This window comes from Apostichopus japonicus, chromosome 2, assembly GCF_037975245.1.
Source record: "Apostichopus japonicus isolate 1M-3 chromosome 2, ASM3797524v1, whole genome shotgun sequence".
NCBI lineage: Eukaryota > Metazoa > Echinodermata > Holothuroidea > Aspidochirotida > Stichopodidae > Apostichopus > Apostichopus japonicus.
The window spans coordinates 13,511,679-13,532,953 of record NC_092562.1 but is presented as its reverse complement, the minus strand read 5'-3'; the positions used below and the strand labels follow the sequence as shown (position 1 = coordinate 13,532,953).

The window sequence follows — 21,275 nt, the reverse complement described above, 5'->3', positions numbered from 1 at the left end:
AACAACCTACAGTATTACCATACTTGGAATGCTAAATAACCCCCCCCCCACCCCTTTACTCTCAAGAGGCGCTTAGTTACACTCAAGTGGCCCCTGCGGTTCCGTAGCACAGTGAACCAGGGGTTGCTTTTACAGCCTCTGGTCCTGGAAACCTTTATTTCATACCCAGGATCATTGGAAATGTTTTGCTAAATAATGAAGCATGCAGTGGCTACACTCAAGTGGCACCTGCGGTTCCGTAGCACAGTGAACCAGGGGTTGCTTTTACAGCTTCTGGTCCTGGAAACCTTCATTTCATCCCCGGGATCAAAAGAAATGTTTTGCTAAATAATGAGGCATGCAGTGGTTACTTGCTACTTGGCTTACTCCCTTCTGACATTTCAGTGTGTTCAGTACGCACTGCAGATCTGTGGTAAACCATGTTCAGTACTCTTATTGGGATATTATTAATCAATGATGTGGAAATTTAGCATTTAACACAGTACAGTGTGTATGTTACTGTATCTTGTGACTATGTCAAGTTTTAATTCTACATATAAATGTAACGCATAGTTCTCACCGATAGATGCAGCACTCATTATAAATTTTAACCAGAAATTCCTTTTCTTTAAATTGTTTAAATAGTTTCAAACTATACATTTGCTTTTCTTCATTCACATCCCCCCTCCCTCCCCGCCCCCCTACTCCCCTTTTTGGTGTGTCCTTTTACCATTATACGAGTCAACTCTGTTGTCTTATTCTTGTATCTTCAAGTACACCTGTAACACATTTGTCACCACCCAGAAATGAATACCTTCCTCTCCTACTACTAGTTACTATACTAACGTTTCAGTGTACGGTGCATAGTTCTTTCCTTTTATGTATACCTACATACGGTCACATTTATTCGATAGAATTTCTAATTTAATTTATCTCCCATCAAATTTATTCGTTTCTTTTACATTTTCTTGCAGGAAGCGCTGTCAAAATTCTCCAATCTACTCATCAGATTCCACATTTCTGGCTTTTTGATTGATTCCAAGTTATTAAAATCAATCTTGGAGCTGAGGGATGTTAGCCCGGTCTTAAATAAGTATTGCACGCTGCTGTGTAACAATGCAACCGCGTCACAGTTTGGCGTAATCTCACACGTTGACATCTCCAAGGTAAGTTACTGTTACTGTACATACAGTTTAGTGACAAATGGTGGCTTAAAGGAGCATATATCTTGCACTGAATCTGCCGAATCGTAGTGATGGTATAATTTACTCGCCCCATTAAAGGAAAGGAAATGTGCCTTAACATGTCATCTGTCGCTTTAATCAGTAAAAATGCGCCAGAAAATGACGAAATGAGGCAACGACTCTGAAGAGGGCTTGAGAATGGAATAAAACATAAAATGATACAGAAAACTCGATGGGACATGAAAATGTCTTCATTTGCACAATTATGCACTCTGTAACTCTTTAGTTCGGAGGGGTCCAGCGGTTGTAATGACAGAGATCTCTCACATATAGTAAGATTGTGGGGTATCAGTTATATAAATGTGTGAATATATTACATGACTTAATGTCTTGGTGAAAGGTACTGTATGACCAGATGTAACCTACAGTATAAATTGTATAACGTTAAATTCCAAAACACTTTCAGAGATGGATAAGTTTGGACGTTATGACATTTCATTGGGGATGAAATGGAGGGTAATAAAATGTTTTGTTATTTAGTTGTCTGGAGAAATGTAATAAGAAAATAGTTAGCATCGTATGGTAAATAAAGAACACAGCAATAACTGCACCTCACTTACCTGTCCCCCCACAACCTCAGCACTCTGGCTCCTCCCTGTCTGCAGTGAACTGGTAACCATTTGACAACAGACCCCTTCCTGTCAATGAACTCCCTTTTCATTCTACCCTATACGACCCCACTGGGTGAACTGTTTTTGGTTTCTATATTTCGATTATGTCTTAATCCAATTACCATTTATATCGATTATATTTTATTTCTATCATGTTTTTTTTAAAAGTTTAGATCAACATAGTGTCTTACGTTAAGTAGTTTACAACTAATTGAACAGCAGCGTTGTAGTCGAGTCCAAACCATCCAAATCCAAGTCCAATTCCGAGACAGGAGTGATCTGATCTGAGATCCAGCTCAATCCGTTGCAACCTCATCCAGCCCCTCACTACATTCATGTCAACTATAACATTGATTAGTACTGTAACTAGTATTAACACAAATGCCCTTTGTCGTTAAACATATAGTTTAACTGGTATACTGTGCTACTGTATACACCGTATATAGTTAGGGCACTGATTATGGGCTCAGATCTTTTCCATATCTACGGTAGATCTCCCAGCCCAGCTACTGTATACACCGTATATAGTTAGGGCACTGATTATGGGCTCAGATCTTTTCCATATCTACGGTAGATCTCCCAGCCCAGCTACTGTATACACCGTATATAGTTAGGGCACTGATTATGGGCTCAGATCTTTTCCATATCTACGGTAGATCTCCCAGCCAATCGGCAGAGAAATAGTCGATACACTGTAGGATGTCAGACGTCACTGTATACAGTAATTGTCTCTTTAATGACCATTATATGTTACAGGATAGGTATTTTTTTATTTTCTTCCTGCTGACGAACTGACGTATTCCAGGCATCGTAGATTTGTCAGCTAGCTAGAGTGTGATCTAAACCTGTTTTATGTCAGTTTGTTGCAATTCTCTCTCAGCGACAGTAGGTGATGCATACATAGATTTGTATGATTTATTGGCCATCAGAGAGGAGAGGAATTAAACTGTCACACTACTGTCACATACGTCGCTGCTCAGATTGCTCCTCTTCGCTGATACATAGTATGTATGTATGTATGTATATTAGATCCTCCTGCAAGCAGGAACTCGCGAAGAAGCCATCATTGGCTTATCAAAGCCGCAAGCTGACCAAAGTCAGTCTCTTACATTCATATATAACGTCCATGATTATGAATTGTTAATTGTCAACAACTCTGTAACTGGACGACATACATTAATCTGGGAGTGACTCGAACCTGGGACCTTATGATTGGAAGACACCGGCATTAACCACTGAGATAACACTCCACGGTGTTCAGTTTACAGTGTTCAGTGTTCAGTTTACAGCTGATAAGTGTTAAATGTTCATTATTAAAGTAAAGTACTTAGTTATGAAGAGTGGGTCATGCTGCACAGTGCAGTGTGACATTATTGACTGTTTAGTACCGGCATTAATATATTATAATTTCGATTCCTTTTCCCCTGTAGACAACAAGTTGGGTTCATTCAATAGTCCTCAAAATTTCAAGACATCTGTACCACATTTACAAAACTAAGAAATTAATTAATTGGGGTATGCATCCTGATTATAGCAAAGGAGGAGAGGCGACTTGTAGTCATATTTGCCACAGTTTTTCCAACGGGATGATGTAGACTAAACTAATTATTCACCCTTACATTCTGTTCACCCCCTTCATTCACCACACTTTCCATTTCTGGATACACGCTCGCCATTCTTCAAGAATTCAAAAATCAAAATAGACAAAGTTCTGCAAAACAGAAAGAAGAAGAAAAAACAGTTTACAAATTATGTGATGTTTGTTACAAGTATGTTTGGAACTTGACATAACACAGCAGCTAGGTATGGTTGATTAAAAACAAGATTATAATCACTTTAATTTATGGTAAATGTCAGAAAAAGTGAGAATAACAACTGATAGTCAGTCAGTCAGTCAGGGCAGTCAGTCAGTCAGACAGACAGTCACATAGTCAGTCAGACAGTCAGTCAGTCCATCAGACAGTCAGTCAGTCAGTCCATCAGTCAGACAGTCAGTCAGTCAGTCAGTCAGCCAATCAGTCAGTCAGTCAGTCAGCCAATCAGTCAGTCAGTCAGCCAATCAGACAGTCAGTCAGTCAGTCAGTCAGACAGACAGTCAGTCAGTCACATAGTCAGTCAGTCAGTCCATCAGACAGTCAGTCAGTCAGTCAGTCCATCAGTCAGACAGTCAGTCAGTCAGACAGTCACATAGTCAATCAGTCAGTCAGACAGACAGACAGTCACAGTCAGTCAGTCAGACAGACAGACAGTCAGTCAGTCATTCAGTCAGTCACATAGCTAGTTAGTCAGACAGTCAGACATTCAGTCAGTCTATCAGTCAGTCAGACAGTCAGACAGTCACATAGTCAGTCTGTCAGTCAGACAGTCAGTCATATAGCTAGTTAGTCAGTCAGTCAGTCAGTCCATCAGTCAGACAGTCAGTTAGTCAGACAGTCAGACAATCAGTCAGTCAGTCACCTAATCAGTCAGTCGGACAGTCAGACAGTCAATCAAGAAATGTTCTATAGCGCCTAATATCTGATGTCAAGCAATTTAACAGAGCATATACAGCACTGAATGCTACATGCATCCACATGATTTCTGGTGCAACTTATTTGCACCTGGAACCTGAATCACTTGTTCACAAGATGCTGTCCTAATATCTGTATTAAATTCTCTCCTTTAAGATCGTATTAACTGAAATGAAGTTGCTTCTGGATAAACACTCTTTGTCACCTGAGGTAACAGACTCTCAATCTCCCCATACTGTACATGACATATGATGTTATAGTCAAATCCTGCATCTTTATCAAGTGCTCATACATTATACAGTGTTTATGTAGACATTCACACTTATTGTCACACAGTCTGTGAAAACTGTACTTAATTTTCCTTCTGTCAAACATCCAGTGATACCCAATTTTTTGTAGAAAATTGATTTCAGGTCATTTACAGTACATACTGTATCACGCAGTTGCCTGGTACAAATACATGAACATGATTGGTTGAAACAAACTAAATATTCATCTGCTCTGCAAGGGAGATACAAGTCATTTTGTTTTGATGAAACAGACATCTGAGATACACAGTACAGTATGCATCACAGCATGTTACAAGTTGACATTTTTTTTTTCTTGATTATTAGAAAGAAAAAACAATAGGCTATTGTCTTAAAACATTTTGGTCTTAAACAGCAGCTGCTACTCTTGGGGTTATCATATCTTAAATATGAGGCATTCCATGCCTTCCAAATGTAATATATCCATCAAAGATTATCGTCTTGAAACCAACATCAAATCTCTAAGAAAAGATAATCAACTTTGTCTGATATGTTCTATTTTGTTGGGCTGTCATTAATTATTTACCACTGAAGATATGGACATGAAGTCATGTTGCATTTTGCCAATATTTGTAAATATTAGAGCAAATTTAAACTTTACCATAACAAGGCTCTCATTTAATAGCTCCATTAATTTGTCTGTCAACTTTGGTTGGTTCGCATTTTGTTTGATCTCTAGAGTAAGGCAAATATATCACCAAAAACAGAACTAGTAAATTGTTTGATACATGTGACAGATGCCTACAGTGTAGTTACGACCTTCCTTACCGGTTTCGAACCTCTGGACATACAATCAGCTTCCATAGCCTAGTGGTTAGGGTGTCTGCGTATAAAGCGGGAGGCCCCGGTTCGAATCCCGGTGGAGGCTGGTACAGTAGTTTTTACACTGTTCTGGATTTTAAACTCACTACAATTTCAACTATATATATATTCATTTGCCTTTGTCGTTTACCTCCATTTCATTAACAATGTCTGCTCAAACTTCAAAGATCACTTTTCGAGATCCGGCTTTAGGAATCACAAATGTTTTCGAGTTGGTTAGCATCATGTTTGATCTCTAGAGTAAGGCAAATATGTCACCAAAACAGAACTAGTATCATTCCATACAGGTGACAAACGCCTACAGTGGAATTACGACCTTCCTTACCGGTTTTGACGTCTGGACATACAATCAGTGTCCATAGCCTAGTGGTTAGGGTGTCTGCATATAAAGCGGGAGGCCTGGGTTCAAATCCCGGTGGAGGCTGAAAGTTTTTTCACTGTTCTTGATTTTCCAACTCAATACGATTTTCATATATATATATATATATATGTATATATATATATATATATTGATAATATAGAAAAGTGTCTGTCTGCGTGAGGAAAATGTTTCATATCGGACAATGTCATTAAAATTGTTAATTGTTTTACATTCAGCTGCTGTTAAAAACAAAAATGTAAGGCTGGATTTTATCGTTGTGGAACATAGGCTTTTGAAGTAATTACTTTCATGGGAAGTTTGTTTAAAATGTCCTGAAAATTGAACATCAGTACTGTAGCTGTCCTGCATGCATTGAATTCTAATGATTTTCGTTGACCCAGAATTTCTTGGAGGGTGCCAAAGAAGCTGGATTCAGCCATTTTGAGGTGATTGGTCGAGATCCGAGGGTTCTACCCATGAGGATAAGTAAGAGGCACGACATTCCATACCATCATTTCTTCGTGTACAAAGACTACCTGATTCAGCTGGTCATCTTTTACCTACGGAACGACAGTTACTTCTGGCACGGGAAGATTGATTGGTCCCAGGTCAGTCAGACGGGAAGCTGGATGACCAAACAGTGGAGTCATGACCAGAAACTTTATGGGAACAGAGGGGAAGGTGCATATGATAAGTAAGTCACAATGGTATCAATTAACCCCCCACCCCCCTCCCCCCACTCCCCCACCATCCCCTCGCTACACAACGCATGAGCTATAATCACCTCCAAATCTCCTTCGTGGTTTATTGTTGTTAAATAGGTTCCTATTTGTATTGTCTTTGTACCTCTGCCGAATTCGCATTCACTTAAAAACCGATTTGAAACATCATATGGACCTTCAAATCCACAAAGGGCACAGAGCTCGTTCACAAAACAAAGAGAGGACTTTGTTCAATGCGACCTGTATCCAGTCTGAAGGATGGCTCTCACAGGTACCTCGTGAACAGCGGGCCAATCCCTCTTCTAACATTTCGGGACCCCTGCAAAACTTGAACCAAGCATGCTAGAGACACACCAAGTACGAAGGCTTTATAATTTCAGCCCAGTACTGTACTGTATCATGTAGCATCATACTTCTGATGCCAACCTGGCATACTGTATAATAATATTTAATAATATTTGCTTTTTATATAGCGCTTTACACCAGCGATAGGTCTCAAAGCGCTTTACAGACGATATATTACCCCTGGTCAATGATAACCTGTCCCAGAGACAATCCCTCCAGTCGGCAGCAGTTATATACTGCGCCCAATGACAATTTACCTCACAGGTACCCCATTGAACCCCTGGATGGAGAGAGGCAAGTGAGATAAAGCATCTTGCTCAAGGACACAAACGTAATGAACTAGGCATGAATCGAACCAGCAATCCTTGTACCACAAGTCCGACGCCTTAGCCAAGTGGACCACCACGCTTCAACAGACTGTTAGACTCAATTGGATGTGGACATACCGATTGCTTCATTCGACAGCTCGAGACAGATGGAGACATAATTCAGCAAAATGGCTTGTATCGAATACTGCATGTATTGGAACAGTACCTCAGCATCACATGAATAATAGGTACCTGTGGAAATACATTTAAACTGTCAATTCACGTTGTAGTGTACATCAGAAATAGCTACTCTAAGTTTGTGGTATTTAAATAACCTGTGTGAACCTAAACCCCCCCCCCACCCCCCCTTAAAAAAAGGAGAGAGTGTTATACGTATGTCTTCCACAAACTGGGCATGTTTTATATGTTTGTATTGTAACCATTTCACATCCTAACAATTTCACCTAAGCACAGTATTAACTCAATAATGCTGTTTGTTCTGCGAGCAGGAAACCTTATTAATGTCAGATCTGACTGACTTTATGCAGAAATTAGGTTAAGTATCGGCAGATTTCACAGAGAGGAAGGAACATCGTTAAAGTGGGTCGAGTGAGGAAAAAGGGAAAAGTCAATATACAAACCATCTGATTTTAACTTAAAAACAAAAAGTAATGAAATAGAATATAAAAGAAAAGGTAGAAGAAAAAAAGGCGGATAGAACAAAGAATTTAAGGAAAAGAAACACTGATAAAAAAATAAAGAAAATAATAACAAAATTTAACAAAGGTAACAGGAAAGGCTGGAAAAACAACTTCTAACAGATATCAAAGAATAAAAAATTACGGATTTAAAAAAAAATTAAACAAGGAAGAAGGCAGAAGACAAAGCAGATGATGAGCTTTTCAAAGGACAAAATAGAACTATTAATTCAATGAAGAGTGTTCAATGTTTATGATTAGCAGTCTCTCCTGTAGATAAATAAAACTGCTTGTCTCCCGTGCAGCTGCCTTTTGTTTTTATACATTTTTAACCTAATTTTCACAGAAGTCGGCTTTACTATACAAGAAAGAAGACTTATTTGCCTCACAGCAAATAATTGCAATGTTTAGTCCTGACCGATCATGTACAAAATTAGGTTAAAGGCATTGGCTGATTTCACTAATATGGAAGAACCATATTCTTTAGGTAAAAGTTGATATGCATAAATATTCAAAAATTTGGGTGGGGATGGGGGGGGGTGGGGGGAGGAAAGGAAATGACTGGAAGATGAATTTTCTCAAGGACACAATTAACTCTATAAGTGGAAAACAAAGAGAGAAAAATGTCAAGTACGTCTATGTAAGTATGTATACGGACGTAAGGCAAAGGGACAGTCCCCATCGTTATCACTACAATTCATGACAACAAATTCCACCGACGTATACTGTATAAGTAGAATTCATAAAGTAACAGGATACCCTGGCGATATATTCACAATTTGTCTTTTTCATCTCATTTTTTATATGCAGAATGGAATTTGCCGAGGTAAAGGTCGATAACGTCTACTTTATGGTCCCTAAGTATCCCAAGAAGTTTCTAAATCAGATCCAACATTCTACATTCCTGGAGTGCAATTACGAGAGAGCTGCGAAATTTGTCTCGCGTCACTATGACGACGGCGACGTGGTCGGCGAGAGATTTCGATCTAACGCGAAAGACATCCTGATAGCAGGGGCGGCAGTCTTAGACGAGTTAGGGATTCCATTTTGGCTTAGCAGTGGCACTTGTCTCAGTAAGTATGAAAGGAGGAGATAAAATGCAAGTAAATGTGTCCTTTTTTAAATCTTCTTATTACTCTTGTGTTTACGTTGAGATGATAAGTGTAGAGTTCTTCCTATTTAATGAAAAGGAGTTTCCCGAGGATTCCCGGTCGTAGCAGGAGCTTCTTCAGAGCACCGCAGTTTGAAACATCAGGTCCTCTTATTTACCTGCACAGGCTTTTACAGTTGATATGCGGTCTGTTATCAGTTATGTCTCTTTCATAGAGAAGATTGAAGCCCCCCTCTGAAGAAGATCCTGCTAGGATCGAAACTTCAGGCCCTCTTACTTTTACACATATCTCTTACACAGGCTCTTTAGTGGATGAGCAGTTTGCTAACAGTTTTTGTATTGTTTTATTTTTATTTTCATAAAGAAGAGTTGAGTTTGTCTTCAGCATATGCCATTGAAATTGTAGCATTGTTTCTGAGTGTGTGAAACATATTTGTTTGACTGTATCAATTTAATACTTGGAATTTATCGGCGGAATGGGCGGAAGTGAATCGTAGTTCACATCTATGATCTACCGTAGTTAACGCTTACAAATATTGTTGTCAGCAGAGAAGTCAGTGGGATAATGTTGTTATATCGGATTTCTTGTACATTTTTAACGTCATAGACTGGGTTTGCACCTATCTAGGTTGTTCCAAACAGTATATCTAAATATATTGACTTTTTATCAAATATATTCATTGATACCAATTTCACCAACCTGCATCACCAGTGTAACCATTTTAAATCTACACATGTATGTCAATTAACCTGAATAAACTTTTACTCCCCCCCACCCCACCCCCCACCCCCGAAGGGTTCTGGAATGATTAACTGCTCCCTATAATCATCTCCATGACAACAGCTGGTTTCTAGATCACTTTAGTGCAATTTTGTGGTCATTAAGGATTTGTTTTATTTGACTTCTTCCTCAGGCTGGTTCAGAGAATGTCGTATCATTGGCCATAGTTTAGATGTAGATTTTGGGATGAAAATAGAAGACTATAGCGTCCGTCTGATACCGGCAATGGAGATGGCTGGACTGATGCTGGTACATCAGTTTGGTAAGGTAAGAAATTTTACTACTTTTCCCATTCATTTTCTATCCTTAATTTTTCAATTTTTTCCTCCTCTCTCTTTAGTTGTCAAACGTTTCTTTTCTTTGTTTTTCATCCGATATTTTGGATTGGCTCTTTTGAAAACTACACTGTGGTTGTCAGTAACTAGTACTAATAAAATGCAATATTAAATAAAAAATAAAATAAAAAAAGGATAATTAGTGGTATATATATATATATGTTAATTCAGTTTTGTCATCATTACATCATTTGCTGTCATTTAACTCTAAAACAGATACAAAGCAGTTTATTTGCATCTTCTACTTACCTAACTGGAATGAATTGTTTTTTTTCATAAGACGAACAGGCTTTTTCTTTCACCAAGAAAAAGTGTTTTGAGACATATGCTGCAGTTCACACCGTTACGTGATACTTCATATTAAAGATTTTGCTTTTCAAGGTGCTTTCATGTACATAAATTTTGTTGTTTTTTTGCGAGTTGCACATGGCCTCTTAGATCTGTTTGGAAAACTTTTCCTCGACGATTCATCGTTAGGCCTCCTGCATTAGCAATCGTGACAACTTGTGAGGACTTGCAGGCCTTCGCTTTACGGTGCTAGAGCCCTTTTTTTGCCCCCCTTGATTGTATCTCTGATTTCATGAAGCTGATTTTGCCAATAATTGTCAAAATGCTTTTAGTAAATTTGGCTAAAAACTTAAGTGGAGGATGGTTTACATTTATGAGTCAGGATATACAGTAGCACTATCTAATGATGTCGAGCCAATTTAAAGCAGTCGGTCGTGTACATCTCAATAAGTACTAGAAATTTACGAACCTCGTACAGCTAGAAGTTCTGTCACATTCGTTCTTTCTGGTGTAACTCATTGTAATAGAGTGCATTGAAGGCAGACAGTGTGAGTATGTGTACAACAGAGTGAGTATGTGTACAACAGTTTGAGTATGTGTACAACAGAGTGAGTATGTGTACAACAGTGTGAGTATGTGTACAATAGTGAGTATGTGTATAAAAGTGTGAGTATGTGTGAAACAGTGAGTATGTGTACAGCAGTGTGGTGTGAGTATGTACACAACAGTGTGAGTATGTGTACAACAGTGAGTATGTGTACAACAGTGTGAGTATGTGTCCAGCAGTGTGATGTGAGTATGTGTACAACAGTGTGAGTATGTGAACAACATTGTAAGTATGTATGAAACAGAGTGAGTATGTGTACAGAAGAGTGAGTATGAGGACAACGGTATGATGTGAGAATGTACAAAAGTGTTAGTATGTATCCAACGGTGTGCCGTGAGTATGTGTACAACAGTGTCAGTTAATATAGTAGAGTAGAATTCCCTTGTTATGAGGAAAAATACTGTATGAGTACAAGGCTTTATTAAAATGTGAGTACAAGTTGGTCCCCTTGCTCTAAGTATCTCTACGATATTTCCAAAATGCACCGAGTAGGAGTATGAGTACGAATGTATGATTAAGAGTACTCAGGCAATAAGTACTCGGGCAATAAGTACTCGGGCAATAAGTACTCGGGCAATAAGTACTCGGGCAATAAGTACTCGGGCAATAAGTACTCGGGCAATAAGTACTCGGGCAATATGTACTCGGGCAATAAGTACTCGGGCAATATGTACTCGGGCAATAAGTACTCGGGCAATAAGTACTCGGGCAATTATACCAGAATATGAATATGAGGGACACAAAGTATGAATTTCTACTTTTCCAGAATGATACAATTGTCTGGTAATGAGCCTAATTTTACATGTTAACAATAACAGCTCTTACGAGACGTCTTATCTGCAAAGTTAGGCGGGGTTACATGTCGTGTTGCTGCCATTAAAAACCTGTACAGGTACACCCCTTCGGAACAAAAATAATTGTGTTTCAGAGAAGCAAGACTTTTGGTGAAATGGATACAGATTCAGAGTATCACCTTTTGAAACTATGAAAACTACGATCAACTTTTAATATTTTGTGTTTCAGGAGTTTCTGAAACTGTATCACAGTGTTAGCATGCAATCATTTATGCTCTAATGTGACAAGACCTGGGTTTCAGTTGAAAGTTTATTAATTAATTGTACCTGATTATGAAATCAGTAGATGGAAGATGAACTAACTGTATATTTGAACTATAAAAGAAAGAAAATTGGTAAAATTGCAATTTCAGAAAATATTCAAACTGGATGAGACATAAACAGAGGAATTTGTTATTGACAAGGAAGTCAGAATTTAAAATAAAGGCCAGTGTGAACTATTGATATGTTTATTAGTGAGACTTAAGCATATATATCTGCATGATTTCTTTTTCAAGATAAACTTCCCATGAACCTAAAAATAATGTTAGTCTTTATAAAGTGTAGTCATAAATTTTATGAAACTATAAAAATTGATACAATTTTCTCTCTGCCTTTTGTGTTCCTCAGAGGAGTGATAGCTACGAACTTTCGTTTGTGAAAGATCAACTCAAATTGGATATATTCTTTTTCTATGAAGAAGGTAATACTCTATGGAACGGCGGATCGGACACAAGCACCGGAGAGAAATACAAGTAAGAGGGTTGACATGGTGGAGACGCATCATAACTGCAGGGGAAAGGGGAGGAGGGAGGGGGCTGCTTTGTTTGAGGGAAGGGAGGCTGTTAATGGAGGATAGATATGGCTCCATGTTTAACTGAATAGCTTCTAAAGCAAAGAAGTTTTATGTTTTCGGTCAGCAGTTTTATCAAACCAAGCGATTATCGTCAACTGTATGGCTAATTTGGTCGACACCCAAAATCGAATGCATTTGCATATATTACACAGAAATGTTGAAATTGGTCTAAGACATAGTTCTTATCTCTTCATTCTCAAAAATAGCAAAGTGAGCGAAAAATTGACCTCAATAATGATAATCCAATATGAGTCCAACAAAAATAATATGATGCAAATACATGGAAATTTCCGGATTATTAGGAAGGACAGATGACCAGTTTAGAGAGAGCTGCTAAATATTACATTGGAAGAACCTTTCAAGTTGAGTGCAAAATTCTGCTTAAAAGTCATTAAATTTCTAATAGAGCTGTATTATTTCAAAATATGTTTAGCCTCCCTCTTTCCCCTCCCACGGCCAAATCGTTTGGCCTTGATATCACAAACGCTTCGGGGCTTCATTCAAGTTGGATTGAGTTGAGTTTAGTTGTTGTGTTTGGAATAATGGAATCCCTTTGTCTTTGGACTAGTTGTTAAACAATTTAATACTTTTATGGGTGGGGTATGTTATGCTCAATCCTTTTCATATACAGGGATGTGCCCACACTGGGCGGCACTGGGCGGCCCCGCCCAGCTCTAAAAATTACCGCCCAGCACTGTCTTAAAAATTGTGAATCCCGCCCAGCACTATTTTCATCTAAAATCCCGACATTCCTAACAATATATTCAACATAAATTGGGCCTAGCCTATGCCAAAATCATACATACTAATAATGCATCAGTTACGCATGAGAGAAACATGACTTACGGCTCTCAATCGGTCCCTTGTAAAATCTTTTACCAGGTACGTAATATATTTCACTAAAAAAAAAATTAAAAATGCAAATTGTTAGCAAAACTAGTACTTGTGTATGTGCTTAAAAAGCTACACAAGTGCCTACATTTGGCATCTGAGCACTTTCAAAAATTGACAAATTTCTCAAAGAGGAGTGGGTCACCCCCTCCTCCTTAGACCTCTCCCCCAGGACGGCGATCAGTATACCCGGCACTCAGGAAATCCTGGGCAAATCCCTGCATATAGCTATCTGAAATACTTTCTACGGATTTTTTTTTTCAGATACATTTTTCCATGGTTCGATCTCTGCTGGACTGAGTTTGTCGGAATCAAAGTAAGAGTGCCTTGCCAAACTCTGTCGTACGTGGAAGCCAACTACGGAAAGTCTTGGAACACCAAGGTGACCAGCTGGAACTGGAAGAGTAGCCCCCCCAATGTCATACCCAACGGTCAGTGGCCGAAAGAAGAATGGCCGGAAGTCATGCAAGTCTTTGAAATTATCGAGGTAGAAGAAAGTTAAGATTTTTACCGAATCCACTAGATGTAAAGATTTGCGGGGAAAATGGAGTATGAAGAGAAGGAACGATTATCACACCGAGTATTAGAAACGATTGAAAATATTGTTGATTTGCTGAAATGAAGCAAAAAGAGAGGAGAACAGATGAAGTATTTGGAAAAGTCCATTCACAAAAGCGATTAAACTGCCCATTTGTAGTGAAAAAAAAAGTGGTAATCATAAACTTTGTTTATTGCACCATGCCATTGATTTTTTTTTACACCAAACAATGGTTGAAAACATGGTTGGTTTCCATCCTAAACACTGACAGCCAAGGAGGAAATTATACGAATGTTTAATTCTCTAGAGCACTTCATAATGAGTGAGAGATAAATTGTTTTGGTTGCCACACTACCCTAAATTGGTGACAAATATTTTTTATAAATGGATCTTAATGTAGATAGGCATAGGCATTGTCAAAAAGCCATTAAAATGCAGTTGAAAAAAACCCCCAAAAAACGACAACAAAATTGTTACTAAAAAGTGATAATTTAAATGATGCAGGATTAAACCTACTCATGCTGCAAACAATTACAGCCATCTTGGTACTTCCATTTTACTTTTCTCCCCAAGGTTGATATTTCCTTTAATTCCCCCTCCCCCTCCCCACCCTTTACCACACCCCATGTTTGTTGACCAGTGTAAATGACAACTTTCACCAAAAATTTAAAGAACTTGACACGGTCAATATTTTTTATAATTCCCTCCCCTCTCCCCCCCCCCCCATGTTTGTTGGCCAATGTAAATGACAACTTGCAACCAATCTTTAAGAATTTGAAACAATTTTGTAGTCATTGTAGCAAAAGAGGTTTGGTCTTGCCATAAGTAGTTTTGACATTTTAATAATATCCAGCTAGGATTATTATGGTTAATGGTTTGATTAAATTGTTGCCAACTGGGATCAATCTTTGTGTTTCTTCTCTGGAAACAATTTCGAAATATCACATCTCTGTCTTGATTCTCTTTAACTCGATTGAAGTCGTTTAATACGTCATCAGGTGAATATCGAGAGGAATGACTCCTTTCAAATTGTGTTCTTGTTTTTTTTTAAATGCCTCTCTTTGAAATGGGGCCTTTTGTAGGATTGTGAGGTGTTTCAAAGGTGATTGGTAGGTGATGGCATGGGGAAGCAAAATATATAAAGTACAGTAAATACTTTATTTTGTCATATTATTGTAATATTGTACACAGAGATTTATACAGGTCAACACTGATATGATTCAATTTCAAATACTAGGAGATTTGATCCAGACCAGAGAAAGAAGGTAATGGTGGAGGGGGGTTAAAATGGGGGTGGGGGCTATGAGGGGTCTTCTATTCCCTAGCTACATCCTCCCACAGAGGGAGTACCTTTAATGATATTGCGCACCACTCCATTTTTCACTCTCTGTTATTTTGCATTTTTAGTGTAATCATTCCTTGTGATTAGTTTTTGATTCCTTGCCGAAGGCCGAAAGGAATCTATGCGATGGTGATGGCGTGTGTGTGTATGTATGTATGTATGTATGTATGTATGTATGTATGTATGTGTGTGTGTATGTGACGCTTTTCTTGTAAACACGGTATCTCAAGAAGTTAAAGTTGGATGAACTTCAAACTTGGTATGTGGGTAGCCCTTGGTAAGTAGATGATCCCTATTGTTTTTCATGGAGGTCAAAGGTCATTTGAGGTCAACAGAGGTCAAAGTCTGAAAACCTTGTAAGCACAATATCTCAGGGAGTAAAAGTTTTTGGAATTTCAAACTTAGTATGTGGGTAGCCCTTAGTGAGTAGATGGTCTCTATCTTTTTTCATGGAGGTCAAGGGTCATTTGAGAGGTCACCAGAGGTCATAGACGGGAAAAATTGTAAACACGGTATCTCAAGAAGTACAAGATGCTTCAACTTGAAAATTAGACTGTGGATTGACCTAGGATAGCAGATGATCCCAACTCTTTTTCATGGAGGTCAAAGGTCATTTAGGGTTACCAGAGGTCAAAGGCGGAAAGCCATGTAAACATGATATCTCAGCCAGTAAAAGATGCATGAACTTTAAACTTGGTGTGTAGATAGCCCTTGGTGAGCAAAAAATATCTATTGTTTTTCATGAAGGTCAAAGGTCATTTGGGGTCACCAGACAGGGGCGTATCCAGGGGGGGGCGCAACAGGCGCGCGCCCCCCCTATTGGCCGTCACCAAAAAAAAAAAAAAAAAAAAAAAAAAAAAATTGATGACGACCTTTATGTGAGATGTCGGTGATCGCTCAACCCCCCCCCCTCCCGTATGCTTTATTTTTTGTTTGCCAAAAAAAGGTTCTGGCGAAGTTCGGCGGCATAATAGTTTTAGAAACATAGATGGTAATTGTGTTTGTATTATCACTATAAACACTAAATGACATGCCAGCCATACTAAATTGTGCATTTTGTGTCCATATTTACTGGAAATGTTGCTTATTATTAAGGTAGAAAAATGGATCACATATGGCCATGGGCGGCGATCCTGGGTGGAGGGGGGATATATCCCCCCATGAAAATGGGTGGAGGGGATGTAATGCACCATATCCCCCCACCAAATGCCAGGGATAAGAATATTTTCATGCCTACATTTATGCATCTTCGTTAATGTACGGCTCTTTTTTAGCTTCATTTCTCGCCTACCATAAACGCAGTGCGATCTTTTCAAATAAAGCGTCTTTATAAAGCAAAAATAGTTGACTGTAGGCTTCATTGGCCCTATAACAACAAAGTGTATTATTGCGCCCACGGTATTGATATAGTACATATATGCACCCTCATAGTATTCATATAGGCCCTATAGTAGGCCTACACACGTACATGTTCCCTCGAACAGCTGAGAATCTCATGTAACCAGGGTAATGCTTAATACCGGTTTCACCTGGATGCCCTAGCAATCGGTACCTAGGAATGTAACTATGTGTAATTGTGTATTGCATGTGTATAGGCCTATAATAGCCTGCATGAGGCCATTTTCTTCATCGAATAATGTAACAGAGCTCTCAAACATTCTAACGTTGCGCCTGAAACAAGATTGACAGGGGCAATTTTCCCAAAATAACACCCGAAATTAAAAAAAAAATGTATTTTGGATCCTGATTATGAGATATTTCGGACATGACATCCCTATTTTAAAGTTGGGTATATGCCGCTTGGAAACCTCGGGAAGTGCCGTTTCCGCCCATCTAGAGGGTTTGTTAATCCCAAAATTTTCTTGTACGCTTCGCGCCAACTCATGGTGGCGCTACGCTTAGATAGTCAACAAGGTCATATCCCCCCCCCACTCGGAAGTACAGATCGCCGCCCATGCATATGACACCATTTTGCATTTCAGCCCTTCTTTGAAAGCAAAAATTGTACACCCCTCCCCTTAGACCCATCCCCCAGGACGGCGATCATTCATGCCTGGCGCCCCCCCTATTGGAAAATCCTGGATACGCCCCTGCCAGAGGTCAAAAGTTAAAAAAACTTGTAAACACGATATCTCAAGAAGTAAAAGATGCTTGAACTTTAAACTTTGTGTGTTGATAGCCCTTGGTGAGCAGGTAATCCCTATGGTTTTTCATGGGAGCCAAAGGTCATTTGAGGTCACCAGAGGTCAAAAGCTGAAAACCATGTAAACATGATATCTCAAATAGTAAAGTTGACTTGAGCTTTAAACATAGTATGTTGGTAAATCTTAGTGATTAGATTATCCCTGTTATTTTTCATGGAGGTCAAAGGTCATTTGGGGTCACCAGAGGTCAAAGGCTGAAAACAAACTTCCATTGACAGGGTCCGACATGTTTTTTTTATAAATATGCTCATTTTAGGAGATACAAGGCAAAGAAAAAAATGTTTGTCAATATTTTAATATATGATAGAGCTCTGTGTGCTCTATAGACGAAACTAACTCCCACTTCGATCGGACACCTGGTTCTTAAGTTATGAGGTGCCAACGGTTGGATTTGATACCTTTTTAGCAATAACATTGTGTACGTACATTGGAGTGCATAACAATTTAAGGATGGAGTGCACTTCATCAAGGGGAACATTTTTCATAAAATCGCCATCCAAGGTCATTCAAGGTTGCTTATGGGCAAAAAAATGTCCACTTACGTTAATTTTTGCAACAACTTCCAGTGACGAAGTCTGACATGGCTGATATATTGGGACATATTGTGAATGAAGTAGATGCACGTTTTACTAAATAAACGTTATGTAATCCAAGGTCACCAAAGGTCAATTATGGCTCTTGGGGGCAATAACTTGTGAAACTCCAACTGATGGCGTCCGACATGGTTTTTCATGTTTTCCATGAAGGTCAAAGGTCACTACAGGTCAAAGTCTGAAAACCGTGTAAACACGATATCTCAAGAAGTAAAAGTTGCTTTAACTTTGTATATTGGTAGCCTTTGGTGTACTGATGATCCCTAGTGTTTTTCATGGAGGCTAATGGTTATTTGAGGTCACCAGAGGTCAAAGGCTGTAAACCTTGTGAATACAATATCTCAAGAAGAAAAGTTTCCTGAACTTTAACTTGGTATGTTGGTAGCCTTTGATGAGAAGATAATCCCTATTGTTTTTCATGTAGGTCAAAGGTCATTCAAGGTCAATTGTTGGTTATAGTCAGAATAAGTAGAATTTTACAGAAGTGAAGTTTGTGTGACCTTCGACCCTCTTTGCATAGATATGCATTACTCCATTCTGCAAGACTTGCCATTTCTGCTCAGCATTTCAGATCGTTAGAAAATCTTCTACCTAAAGTTTATTATCATATGGGCAAGGAATCACTAAGTCTTTTGACTTTCTGGTTCTCAGTATGAGAAAGCTGCCCTGGGATGAGGGTAAGTCTACCCTGTCAGCTCCCTATCTTCCTCCTCGGCCTCTCCTCGGCCACATCCCAGTATTTTGCTGTATTCGATACTTAATTCTAGACTGGTGGTCTGTTTCAATGTTATGTAAGGGACACCAAATTGCTAGATAAAACAAGTGATATAAGGTCGCCTTTGTTGACTGTATTTTGCTATAATCCGCAGATGAAGGATAGTTTTGCAATTTTCCTGTGCAAAACTCTATCAAGTTAGTTCTACTTGTGGCAAAATGGCATTATTACCAAAACAAATGACTGCTACACCTTTAAATTAAACTGAATACTAATAATATAGATATCATGTGGGCATTGTTAGTTTGAAACTTCCATGGGACTAGATGATGCAGGCTGCTGTGAAGTCTAGACAAGGTCGCCTCAATTCCTTTTTTTCTACACGGGCCAAAGAGAAACACTGGTTGGAGCAAAGTAAGGTGCCGGAGAGAAACAAAATCTCACTGTACCTAGATCGCTATGTAAATGTTTCTGATTGATATATCGATCGACAAATATGCCAGGTAGGCCGGTCGGTTGCTAATCCGTAAGGACCGTCGTTCCCATCCATGGAAATTCTGGGCAGATTTTGTTCAGGCGTTGGGATTGCAATCCTCTTTGCAACTTCAGGTTGGCACTGGGGCTGCCCATTGAGAACTTCTGGTGGTCTGGACTGGTTAGCGATGTCTCGTTTGATAAGATACGGTCTGGTTTGCTCATGGATTCCAAGCATCTGTTTATGGTCTTTTGTGCAACAAACTAATAATACATAGTTTTCTGTTCTAACAGATTTCATGTTGAAAAGAGTTACATTGGCAAACTTTGAGAATTTCCTTTGAAAAGATGAAAGCTTGATAATATTGACTAATTTAATAGAAATATCTCTTGCAAAATGTTTAAATGTGGAATTAGTGATACATTTTATTGTGTAGGAGGTGGGGGAGGAGGGGGAGGTGGTGGGGCCTGTAGATCAATATCACATTCACATTTCTGAGACAAGTTCTTACATAATTACAACTGTAAGGTTTATGTGACCATTACTAATTGGGAGTTGAGTGAGGGGCAGAATTCAAGGGCTTCTCCTTGGGTCCAGGAACTGAGCCCTGAAATCTACAGCAGGTGCAACAGTTTGAGTTGTTTTTTGTTCTCATAACAATTTTTCAAGCTCAAAAATACCTATCAGAAAGAGGAATTACTTTGGAATCTCCATATCAGAGAGCCCTGATGTTTTCATCCTAAATTTTGAAATATTGGTATATGTCTATATTAATCACCATCTTGTCTTTTTTTATTTTTTATCTTTTTATTTTAACAATTTACCACTTTACCAACATGAAATCTTTTTGTTATGAGTGACACAAATTTACAACCCTATTAAATGCAAAGAACTTAAATTTAAAATTGTATTTTGTTATAATCAAAAGCCGTTTCTCTACTATTCTGAAGGATTAACATAGCTCGATTGGTCTTTCAGATGCTTTTACGAGACAGGATTTGTTTATTACAACATTCTCGCTCGTCACTTTTCTCATGGAATTTCCTTACGTATACAACGTTTGAGTGCAGTCGCGATTATCAATAGAATCATGTGCTGGCTCCTGCCCCGAACGTGATATGTGCAATTACACTCCACCGAAAGAACAGATATGATGGTATGATAACACTTTGTAACATTACTCATTATTTTGAGTTACTAAAAAAGCTGTAAAAGTTTTCAAGCTACTGGTTCTTCTGATGGTTATGTTCTAGCTGGTATCTGAAGAGATTGTAATAATGAATGTAAGCCACAGTCTAATCTAGAGAGTATTCTGTAACTAACCACTTTGTCAGCTCAAATATTTTATGATACCATAAACTGTATGATACTATAATCATTGTATATCTGATAAATTAACTGATTGAAAGAGTTGTATAAAGGTAAATTTGAGGTTGTTGTTTTTTTCCAACAATTTTCATCTTTTGGGGCTTGGGAATTCAAAATCCATTTGTGGAAAATCTGTCTAAAGTCATACTGTGGTTCTCAATCTTTCCAATGCTGAAGGATAGAGGGAAAGGTACGGACAGGATGGGGGGGGGGGAAGTTAGGTGAGCAGTTTTTAACCAAGATCGTGAGGCAGTGCATTATTATTTCACACATGGTCTGCACAGTTTGGAGTATAATTGGTGTATTCATCTTGCCAAATTGAAAATTTAATTTAATGCACGATTTATTGCATGCAATGTCTTTTCTGTTATCAAAAGGAATAATAAATTATGTTACAGACTGATAATGGTCTATTGTCTACATCTTTCTT

At 38.6% G+C, this 21,275-nt stretch overlaps 1 protein-coding gene across 5 annotated transcripts in view; it reads left to right on the top strand.

The window, feature by feature from the left end:
- The window catches only part of LOC139978759 (ribitol-5-phosphate transferase FKTN-like), a 38,328-nt gene extending 17,063 nt beyond the window's left edge, over positions 1 to 21,265 (top strand). For 4 of the 5 annotated variants that reach the window (XM_071989265.1, XM_071989257.1, XM_071989241.1 and 1 more), the window contains 6 exons: positions 954 to 1,145; positions 6,237 to 6,529; positions 8,719 to 8,981; positions 9,934 to 10,067; positions 12,494 to 12,618; positions 13,875 to 21,265. In XM_071989265.1, coding sequence (XP_071845366.1) covers positions 954 to 1,145; positions 6,237 to 6,529; positions 8,719 to 8,981; positions 9,934 to 10,067; positions 12,494 to 12,618; positions 13,875 to 14,112 — 1,245 coding nt within the window. In that variant the 3' untranslated portion in view covers positions 14,113 to 21,265. Of the gene's footprint in view, positions 1 to 953; positions 1,146 to 6,236; positions 6,530 to 8,718; positions 8,982 to 9,933; positions 10,068 to 12,493; positions 12,619 to 13,874 lie in introns of those variants that run through there. The other variant, XM_071989274.1, reaches the window with a different exon arrangement.
- The last annotated feature ends 10 nt before the right edge of the window (positions 21,266 to 21,275 follow it).